The 11,932-nt window shown below is 36.4% G+C and overlaps 1 protein-coding gene across 1 annotated transcript in view; it reads left to right on the forward strand.

The window, feature by feature from the left end:
- LOC150106300 (heat shock 70 kDa protein 12A-like) overlaps positions 1-10,940 on the forward strand; it is a 152,666-nt gene extending 141,726 nt beyond the window's left edge. The window contains exon 10 of the mRNA XM_090392973.1: positions 10,084-10,940. Within this exon, the coding sequence (XP_090249099.1) occupies positions 10,084-10,836 (753 nt within the window). The 3' untranslated portion in view covers positions 10,837-10,940. The remainder of the gene's footprint in view (positions 1-10,083) is intronic.
- Positions 10,941-11,932: the final 992 nt, after the last annotated feature.

Below are 11,932 nucleotides of genomic sequence, written 5' to 3' on the forward strand. Positions count from 1 at the left end.
GTTTGAATATTTCTTCTAGTCATGCTGTGAATAATTTTGGAGATATTGTGTTTGCTGCTGTGGCATTGGTGTATGCTGATTTGATGGTTCTGATGTATGGATCCTCCACTTGTTGGTTTCGTAATGCTTTAAGTATTGCACAAGTTTTAAGTGAATCAAAGGCTTTCTCATAGTCAATAAAACCAAGACATAGTGGTAATCGATATTCATTACACCATCCAATAATCTGCTGTACACCTTGAATATGGTCCATTGTACCAAAGCCCCTTCGAAAGTCTGCCTGTTCGTTTGGTTGTGCTAGGTCTAGAGTTGCACAAAGCCTATGAGCTAAGACTTTTGTAAGCACTTTGTAAACCACTGATAGTAGACTGATAGATCAGTAGTTCGTCAAGTCTTCTATCTCACCTTTTTTATGTATCAGAATTAGGGTAGCCTTCTTCCATGTTGTTGGTACATCATTTTTCTTCAGGCATAAAGTAAATAGTTTTGCTAAGAGTTTTTAGATTATTTCTCCACCTGTTTTTAGAAGTTCAGCTATAATTCCATCCTCACCTGCAGCTTTCCCATTTTGCAAGCTTAGGATGCTCGAACTAACTTCTTCTGGTAGAATCTGTGGTATTTCAGCTGTGTCGTAGTTGTCTTCTTCTTCATTTAATTCATCATCCTGATATAATATTGAGTAAAATTCTTCAACTCTTTTAGATATAGCATATCTATCTCTGGTGATCGTCTCGTCTTGTAGTTTGACTTTGATTGCAACCATCTGTTTGTTGCTGTTCATATTAATTGCTGTTTGGCTTTTTGAGACTATGGTTGTTTTCAATTGTTTGTTGTATGAATTTTTACAATTGAATTTTCTTATTTCTTCTGTGATACGTTTTCAGATCATTTTGCACAATTCAGTATATTCAATTTTATTCTGCAGGTTAATTGATTGCTTCATTTCTCTTCGTTTCTTCAGATATTTTGTCTTGTTTCTGTTCTGTAGTACCAGCTATTTCAAGTGAGCATTGTAAAAGATTTTGGGTAATAATGTCATTACTTTCTGATAGATCAGTATTATCATCTATAATAAGATGTTTAAATCTATTGTTTAGTTTGTGTTGTTATATATCTTTTTTTTTTTTTTAATGTTGAGTTTGTGTACATCTATGTTTTGCTTTGATCTACGAAACATTTTCTTCTTTCTTTTTGGCAATTTATTTGGATTTTACTGCATACCATACGATGGTCACTTCCAATGTTGAAGGTGTTTATAACAGCAGTCTTGAAAGATGTTTTTCTTACTGCTGAGGATAAAGTCAATTTCACTAGTTTCTCCATTTGGACTTTTCCAAGTCCACTTTCTATGTGTTTTTTTCTTGAAAAAGGAATTCATGATACACATGTTTTCTTTTTCTGCATATTCTATTAACCTTGCTCCTCTGTCATCTCTCATGCCATAACCAAAATTTCCCATTAAGCTTTCATCTGATTGTTGTATACCAATTCTAGCATTAAAGTCTCCCATTACAATTCTGAAATGATGTTTTCCTTTATTGTAGAGTTGGGATACATCATGATAGAAAGCTTCAATTTCTTCATCAGTATGACTTATTGTTGGTGCATAGACTTGGATGATCTTAAGAGTGTATCTTTGAACAACAATACTTGCTATTCGATCAGATACACTGTCAAATTCTATTATGTTGTTCTTCAGTTTTTTTGTTGATCAAGAATCCAACTTCACTGATTCTTTCCTTATCTTGGCCTCTATAATATAGTATATCTCAATTTTTTAATTGAAGAATTTCTTCACCATTACGTCTTTTTATTCTTGGACTTTGCACAGTCCAAGAATGTTCCATTTTAGTCACTTTAGCTCTTCAGTTAGTTCAGTTAGCTGTGCTTCACTGCTCAGAGTCCTACAGTTTAGTGTTCCAATGTCTAGTTTCCAATGGCAGCATGATCTGGTTATCTGGAGATTCTTAGCACCCTCTGCCTTCATGTTTAACCGCCTGCTGCCATAGATAGACAATCTGGCCTACAGGGAATGAGGGCCATTTTATTTCTGTCAGATTCATCTTGGAAGGTTAGGCCATAAATTCACCATGCTGGCCAAATGCAAGTTAGTGAATGGCAATATTTTCACATGGGATCGCCAGTCCCCAAAACCACTGGTCCATGGCTCTTTATTCAATATATTCAGAGCTGCCTTGATATCCAACGAATGGTAGTCAGGGTTTCCCCCCATAATCCAAGCTAAATTTCCTCCCGATATCTCAGCCCTATTTCAGTTCACAATGAACTCAGGCTATTTCGTTTGGCAGGAAAAATTCTACAAACAGATAGAGGGGACAGCCATGGGTTCACCACTTTCCCCACCCTTGGCCAACTTCTTTATGGAGACTTTTGAAGAGAAAGCCTTAAACTCAGCCTCACAAAAACCTACCATATGGCTTCACTATGTTGATGATGTGTTCGCTATTTGGCCATATGGCCTGGATACACTCCTCTCCTTCTTAACACACTAAAACAATCAACACCCTAGAAAAAGAGAAAAACAATAGCCTCCCCTTCCTAGACATACCGATGGGAACCAAGGTTCCATCAGTATGTCTAAGAAGCGGAGGATTGTTGATTCACCAACAATCCCCCCCCCCCTCACAATAATATGGAGTTATTAAGACACTATTCAACAGGGCAAAACTTATCTGTTCAAATGATCAAGCCCTAACCACTGAATTAAATCACATCCTTAACACTTTCTCAGCCAATGGCTACCCCCCACACACACAAAAAAAAAATCCAAAAAATACTTAAACCAGTTATCCACAACCCACCTCCCCCTCCCCTCCTTCACAAGAAAGATTACTCTAAATCCATCACCATCCCCTACATCCGAGGCACCTTGGAAAAAATCAAAAAAAATCCTAAAAAAACATGACTTAACCACCTGTTACAGACCATATGGAAAATTGGCATCCTTTATCTGCTCCACTAAAGACCAACCACTTCCCCTAGACCTACTTGGTGTATACCAGGTCCCTTGCAGCTGTAAATTGTCCTACTTTGGCCAAACAGGCAGGACAGCAAATATCAGAATCTCAGAACACAAGGACTACATCCGATTTCACCAGTACAGTCACTCTGGGCTTGCAGACCATGCTCTAGATACCCGCCACAGAATAAGGTGGAAGAAAGCCACAGTAATACACTGCAGTAAGTTCAAATATGGAAGACTATTCATGGAATCAGCCTCAGCCCTTAGGAACATGCCAAACCTCAACAAATTTGGGTGCATAAGACTACCCCAAATTTGGGAAACATATATCAGAAGAACTTCAGCCCAAAGGCCAATAATTACCAATATAGACCACCATGGGGCACCATCAGGACTTTAGGAAAATGGTAGCTTCCTCACTTCGGTTCTCATTTGCTGTTATGTAGCACTTGCGTGCACCTGTTCTTTATTTTAAGTTCCCAAGAAGATGCCAACGTGACGTTGCCGAAATATCGGAAAGTATTTATTAAAGTTGCTTTTAATTTATATTTCTAGTGTACGCTGTCAATTCCTCAATTGCTATCATGTTTAACCAGCGTATAAGCCTTTCAACAGAAGACCTTCAGCCCAATTGCCCAAGAATACCAACATTGCCCGCTAGGGGACACCATCGGGACTTCAGGAGAAATAATAGCTTCCTGCTTCTTCCTCGTTTACTGTTTGTTGTGCCTGAGTGCACGTGTCTTGTTCTTAAGTTTCTTGAAAATGCTGAAATATTGAAGTATATTAAAATTTATTTTAATGTATATCCTAGTTGACATTGTAATTTCTTTAAATTACTTAGTAAAAAATGCATAACCAACGTCTAAGCCTTTCCATGAGAATTGGGAAATATGGTCTTGCAGAACATGGAATTTCTACTAGCCACATGAAACATTTCAAGGATCTTTTGGAACAATAAAAAAAAATCCTTCATATAAGCTCTTTCAAATTTATGACCATTGCTATGAAGTTCTTTTTGCCATCAATCACATTCGTATTAAATGGTCTTAAAATTTTCAGAATTTTGGGAAATAGTAACTTTGCTGCTAATCTGTTAAATTAACTTTTTATTTTATTTTATGTTAAAAGATTGACAAGAGATGGAAAAAGCTGAAAGGCATAAGTAGGTCACAATTCTGCAGCCTTACCAAATGGCAAAATTATATGAGGTAGCAAGGAAAATATACGCTAAAAGAAGGAAACAAAAAAAAATGCAATAGGAGATAAAAAGGACTTGTTGCTAACTAATGAGGACAAGATCACTGAAAGAAGGAATTAGCAAATTAATAACAAAGAAAGCCAATCTCACTGAATGTGAAAACTGGAGGGAACTCAACTGTCCACATTGAAAAACATTTTTATAGAATTCTGATGAATACAATTAAAAATCAAATCTTAGAACAGATATTAAGATGTAAGCAACTTGATTTTAGAACAAGTTTAAGTGCAATAATCACAATTTTATTTTAAGAAATATAATTGGACAGAAATTGGAGTTTAGAACCTCCTTAGATCGAAATTTTTTAACTGGTTTTTGACAGAGGAGCACTCTTTTGATGAGTCCTTGGAAAAGCCATAATAATAATTGGTACTGATTCATGATGAAAATTCTGTGACAAAAATGATATGAAAGTGGAATGAAAATAAATAATTTACTAACTGAATTATTTACAGGCCAGTGTTTTGTCAGTTCAGGCTAGCATTATTAAGGCAATTTAATGATATACACTCAGCAAAGACTGAATATGAAGTGACCTTGAAAGCAAGAAAAGTCACATGCACTGGAGGATGGGTGGCACTCTTCGTGATTAATGCTGATGAGAAGATGACAATTTTTGAAGAATCACAGTATCATTTTTATTGCAGGTAACTGAGCTCTGTAGAGCTTGAAGGAATAGCTTTGGATTAAATTGGATATTGCATAATAGCTTGGCTATCCCCCCATCTGATGAAATGGTCTTCATCTGAGCCATTTTGTGGTTACCTATACTGAAGGATCTTTTTTTTCTGAACAAGGTGAGTGGGGGGGGGGGCTATGTATCATCTATTTGAAATACAGAGTCTCTTGTTGACACCTGAGAAGAAGAAAAAAACATCCTAATGGCACTTGATTTGTTTACAGGTTTGTAGATTGTTCTGTTTTAGAAGCAAGCACAGTCTATGTATTGTACTTTTGATGTTGGGTAAAGATATGGCATGTGTTATACTCTGGTTGAGGGGCAGGGATTCTTGTTCTTTTTAAGAAGTTTGATTTTTCTGTTGTATCTTGTTTAGATGATGTAAACAGAATTTTTTGTTCCAGATGTTTTTTTTTTGGATTTGCTCTTCCTAGGAGGATAAAATTTAGAACATTCCAAGTTTCTGGACAGGATGGTGATGCAAAATGGTATTTGCCTGTGTGTACTTGTGGGCGAGGCAACCTGAATACAAGAAGGCCCTATCCATTTGCTTTGTAACCAAAGTAACTAGGAAAGCCAGTCTTTTCTTTTTAGTCTTAAATGGTAAAATTAATGTTGGGTTGGATATTATTCAGGAACAGTAAAAAGTTAGCAAGAGCCTGACCATACAGCCAAATGGCAAAGACTTGAGGGGGAGTTGACTTTAGTAGTGCAAAATTTCGAAAGATTCCATGTATAAGTTAGCAATAGGAGGTGGAAGTTGAGAGCACATTGCTACACCTTAATTTGTTTAAAGAACTGACTGTTTCAGCTAATACACCCTCGTGCTTACAGTCTGCAAATGTCGGGAAGTGGGGGGGGGGGCTATGTATCATCTAGGAAGTTTATTTTCCACTTGGTTAGACTATAATAAATTTAGTTTAATCCTTTACCCAAGTGTAGGCAAACAAAGTTTCATTTGTTTAAAGAACTGACTGTTTCAGCTAATACACCCTCGTGCTTACAGTCTGCAAATGTCGGGAAGTGGGGGGGGGGGCTATGTATCATCTAGGAAGTTTATTTTCCACTTGGTTAGACTATAATAAATTTAGTTTAATCCTTTACCCAAGTGTAGGCAAACAAAGTTTCATTTGTTTAAAGAACTGACTGTTTCAGCTAATACACCCTCGTGCTTACAGTCTGCAAATGTCGGGAAGTGGGGGGGGGGGCTATGTATCATTTAGGAAGTTTATTTTCCACTTGGTTAGACTATAATAAATTTAGTTTAATCCTTTACCCAAGTGTAGGCAAACAAAGTTTGCACCTGAAGTAGTTCAGGACTGAGGCAACTCGTAGCAAAGGTGGACCAAGCTCTCATCGCTCCTTGTCTCAGTATCTCCCATAATGCAAAGCACATCTTCAACAATAAAAAAAAAATAAACTGAAAATTAGACAGGAACGTTGAAAATATCAAGATTTGTAATGAACCTATAAACAGAGTAAACTATTTCAGCTATTAAGATTCAATATTTAGTTAAGATGGCAAAGTAAATATGTAAATAGATAATAATATTAGTAAAGTAGAGAGCTGGATAAATTAATTTATACAAAATGCCTTTCCCTTAATGCATAGCATTATACATCTCCGCAAGGAGATGATGAAAGGGTCCAGAGAAGACTGACCAAGGTGGTAACCAGTCTTTAGGATGTGAGATATGAAGAAGGATTGAGGGAATGAAGACTGCAAAGCCTTGTGAATATGAAGAGGTTGAGAGGATATAATTGATAAGTTTAAGTTCATATGGGGTTGTTATTAACGTGGAAGAAATTTTTCATGGAATGGGAGAAGGGATAGAACAAGGGACCATGTCTGGAACTGTGTAACGAGCAGGTTTTTTACATGGAGAGCAGTAGATGAGTGGAATGCATTGCCTGACAGTGTGGTGAATAGGAATGCAGTCAGGCGTACTGTCAGTATATGAGGTAGAAAAGTCATCAAAAGGCTGAAATGTGGAAAGCCAGCTGGAGTAGATATATATTTGACCATCCTTAAATATGGATGTATAGAAGTTTACAATGGTTGCCCTGCATAAATCAGGAGTCTTGCTCAGAATGACATATTCCACGTGTGTGTGTGTGTGTGTGTGTGTACACACACACACACACATTGCTTGGGAAGAAGTCAACAGACATCCCCATGGGCACAGTGCATCATGCCATGTAATGAGTTGTGTGTTTATAACCAGTATATGGTTACAAGAAGAATGTAACCAGTATATGATGATCCCAAGTCACTGCAACTGTGTCCAAATGAAATGGCTGCAAGAAGGGAACTGATGGAGTTTGAAAAAGGCACAGTGATAGGATGCCATGTTGCGGGTCTATCTCTTTGGAAATTGGGCCATCCTAGGTCAACAATCAATGATACCATACTGAGATGGAAGCACAGGGAGTCGACTGCAAGTGCTACCAGCAGTGGATGACCCACCACACTCATTGAATGTGACCATAGGACAAAGAATGTAAAAACTGCCATTTGTTGGTTAACACATTGAATATGGAGTTCCAGGCATCATCTGGAACATGAATCTGCACAAAATATTCAGAACCGAGGCTCGTAACATGGGTTTCCATGGAAGGACCACAATATGCAAGCCACACATTACCTGAACCAACATGCAGCATTCTCTTCAGTGGCACAAAGAGCGTGTACAGTGGGATGTGGAAGCTTAGAAAGCTGTGTTATGGAGCAATGAATTATGCTACGCCCTCTACTGAGCAGATGGATGGTGGCAGATGCCCAGTGAACGTCTCTTACTAGAGCACGTCACTCCAACTGTGAACATTGGAGGGGGCAGTGTGACGGTGTATAGTCCTGGTTTGGCCTTGGACCTCTGTTTGTGATACCACATGAACTCTGAGAGGTTTCTGAACATTCTAGACAGTTGAATGCTTCCTACTAAACTGACCATTGTCTCTTTCAGCAAGACAATGTACTGTGTCATAAGATTGCTGCTGTAACTGCGTGGTTTATGGTTATGAACATCACCGTACTTAACTGACCTCAATCTTACTGAACATCTGGGGATGCACTGGAGCATCAGGTGAGATTAAGGGACATCTACCCCACAACAGTCCAGACCTCATTACATGCCTGGAGGAAGAATGATCCAAAATTCCCATTGATCACTATCATGCCTGTATAAGATTGCTGCAGACACTATAGCGAAAGGAGGTCCTGCATCTTATTAAGATGGGTGCCATGGCTGTTTGTTGTGTCTGTTGACTTCTTTCCAAGCAGTATATATGATTAAAAAATTTAATGGGTGTTTAAAAGTGTAGAGATACCAGAATAGAAAAAAATACTATTTATTATTTGAGTGTACAGCTAGTTTTGTCTGGTAATTCACTTTTAACAAATTACAGAAAGGTCTTAACTTGAAGGATCAGTGCTATTTGTGATAAAATTTACTATCCAAACCTTCCATTGTAACAAAGTATTATTATTATTATTATTTTTTTTTTTTTGGCTCTGCAAGTTTGGTATAGCGAGAGCTTAATGTTCTCTGTTTTCTAATTAAATATATGAAAGAATGTTTGTAAATCTGGAATTTTCTCACTAACAAACTATAGGAAAGTCTTGACTGATCACTGCAATACTTAAGAAAATTTACTAGAGCAAACCTTTCACTATATACGAGGGTGGTCTGAAAAGTTCTCAGCCTAACAATGAAAAAATGAATTTATAATTTCAAAATTATTTTTATTTTTCAACATAATCTCCCTTAAACTAATATATTTATTCCAGTGATGCTCCAGTGCCATTATCCCATCCCTGTAGTGGTTCTCAGTAAGATCTGCAAAATACTCCTCTACAGCTGCATTCACCTCTTGATTCGAAGAAAAACAATGACCAGCGAGGAAGAGCTTTAGTTTTGGGAAGAGACAGAAGTCAGAGGAAGCCAAATCTGGGGAATAGGGTGGATGTTCCAACAATTCATAGTGCAGATCCCTTAATTTTCCCATTACCAAAACACCTTTGTGGGCAGGTACACTGTCCTGATGAAAGATGATTTTTTCTTCTTCTGCAAACCGGGTCTTTTCTCACGAATTTTTCATCTAGTCTGGTTAAAAGATCAGAATAATATTCCCCGGTTATTGTTTTACCCTTTTCAAGATAATTAATAAGCAAAATTCCTTTAGCATCCCAAAACACTGATGCCATGACCTTTCCTGCTGATGGAACCGACTTTGTCTTTTTTTTTTTTTTTTGGTGCTGAACAACCGGCTTCTGTCCATTGTTTTGACTGCTGTTTGGATTCTGGTGTGTAATGGTGAATCCAAGTTTCATTCATAGTAATAAACTGATACACAAAATCAGTTTTATTCTTGTTAAAATGCTCCAAACACTGTTCAGAGATTTTCAACTGAGTGTGTTTTTGATCTGCTGTGAGCAAGTGCGGCACCCATCTTGTGCAAAGCTTTTTCATTTGCAATTCTTCATGCAAAATATATCTTACACGTTCTTTTGAAATGCCTATAGTCTCAGCAATTTCACACACTTTGATTTGCCAGTCATCCAATATCATATCGGGCACTTGATCAATGATTTCTGGTGTTGTTACACTTTGAGCGTCCTTCATGTGAATCATCTTCAAGGCTGGTACGGCCATGTTTAAACTTGGCTGATTCAACCGATGCTATATTTCTTAATTGTCAAAAATGAAGGAGAAGCGTGCACAGAAACTTTTATGAACTTCAAATGAATTTCTGTTGGCTTTAAACCTTTTTTTACAAAGAATTTTATAACTGCATGATACTCAATTTTATCCATTTCTAGGGATACAGACAACACTTTTGCTTCATACAGCTGTATAAAACAAACTACTTGATAGAATGACTTGCAATTTCACATGGATGCTCATGACAGATGTACCAACTTGAAAAAAAAAATCTTGCCGATAGTGTTGCCATCTATGGTCAAGGCTGAGAACTTTTCAGACCACCCTCATATCATATTAGTTCTACAAGTCTGCTATAGTGTGGAGTTGACCATATTTCTTAATCCTCTTCACGTTCCCATTAAATGTTAAAGAATGTGTTTACAAATCTGGATACATATAACTGTGAGTTGTATTATGATTTTTATATTTACATTTACGTTTTTTTCTTTTAATCTAGGTTGAATCAGCAATTAAAAAATATGGAAACAAGGATATAAAATGGTCATCACAAGGAATGCTAAGGCTTGAACCAGAAGCAATGCAGAAACTCTTTCACAAAACAATTGAAGAAATCAAAAAACATATTCTTTCTGTATTAAATGCATGCAATTATGCTATAACTTATTTGTTTTTGGTAGGTGGTTTTGCAGAGTCACTCATTTTACAAAAAGAGGTGAGAGATGCCTTTTCTTCACATATCAGAGTTATTATTCCACAAGGTGTAAGTCTTGCAATTCTTAAGGGTGCTGTTTTATTTGGATTAGATCCAACTGTAGTTAATGTTCGACGCTTAAGGATGACATATGGTGTCGGCATATTAAATCGCTTCATTCATAATGTTCATCCACCAGACAAATTAGTGATAAAAGATGGCATACAGTGGTGCTCTGATGTTTTTGACAAATTTGTCACAGTGGACCAATCCGTTGGACTAGGAGATGTTGTAGTACGGAGCTACACTCCTGCTAAAGCTGGACAACGATGTAGTGTGATTCACATCTATTGCACTGATCATGATAATATTCATTTTATTACTGATCCTGGTGTTCATCGGTGTGCCACTCTTATTTTGGACCTATCTGACAAATATGTTCATTGCCGGGAGATTCAAACAAGGATGATATTTGGGGATACAGAAATCAAAGTTAGTGCACTAGATGTAGCTACTGGAAAATGTGTCAAAGCAGAAATTGATTTTTTAAGTCACTAATTAGCATTTAAGAAAATTGTGCAATATGCTAATTAAGTCGCTATTTATTTAACTTTGTGAATACAGTATGTTTTAAATAAAACTTGTACAGACTGTTTCAGTTAAACTGTATAGCAAACTCTTGTACTCTGCTGCACTTTACCTAATAAATATTTATAGTGAGTATAATGTATATAAGTAACGAGCATGGCTAATGTAAAGGAAATGATATATATCAACCATTAAAATAAATTTGTATTTAACCTTTACTTTTGTATGGAAATTTTTAGCAGGATATAATATTTAATTAATAATTAAAACAGAATACATACAGGCAGTTCCCGATTTATATAAATTTGGACTTATACAAATTATAGTGAAGGGCTAGAAAAATGGTGAATTATAAACCTTTTACTTAACCTGCCATCTAATGGTAGCCTTCTGCAAGACAGATGGCCAATGTAGTGTGTGAATCCATTTTCTTCAGTTTTTCTACATTTTTAGTCTTTGCATGTATCCTAAACGTCTTGCAGTTCTTAAAAGTGCAAAGAGATTATGAAGAGGTTAAAAACAAGCCACTGTGTCATCTCTCGATATTTCATAAGGGTGAATGACATGACCAAGTTTAACATTTTTAAAATATTTTTCTATTTTCTATGAAACTAACAGAATAACCTTTAAAACATGTTAATGCACTACTATATACACATACCATTAACAAGTAACAGGCAAAGAGATTAAAACCGACTTATGCAAAATTTGAGTTACATATGGACTTATGCAAATTATAGCAAAAGGAGTAGAAAAATGGTGAATTATAAACATTTTACTTAAGTTGGGGAATGCTTGTAGATTTAAAATTTTTCATTCTTTGAACCAGTTACTATCCTTTAATTTCTAAGAGATTTGAGATCTGCACTACAAACTCATCTCAGTTTGTAATGTTTTTCAATAAGGTTTTTCTCTGCTTCCACCCATCACACACACAAACAAAAAAATTTTTGTTTGCATATTTTTGTATTTCTGTAAATGGGAAATACAATATACTATGAAAGTTTCATGGTGTATTGTATTCCCATTCACAGCACTTGCGATATCCTCAGACTTTCTTTGTTTA

This window comes from Typopeltis vanoorti, chromosome 5 (assembly GCF_054136105.1).
Source record: "Typopeltis vanoorti isolate ZY-2024b chromosome 5, IOZ_Tvanoo_1.0, whole genome shotgun sequence".
Taxonomy (NCBI): Eukaryota; Metazoa; Arthropoda; class Arachnida; order Uropygi; family Thelyphonidae; genus Typopeltis; species Typopeltis vanoorti.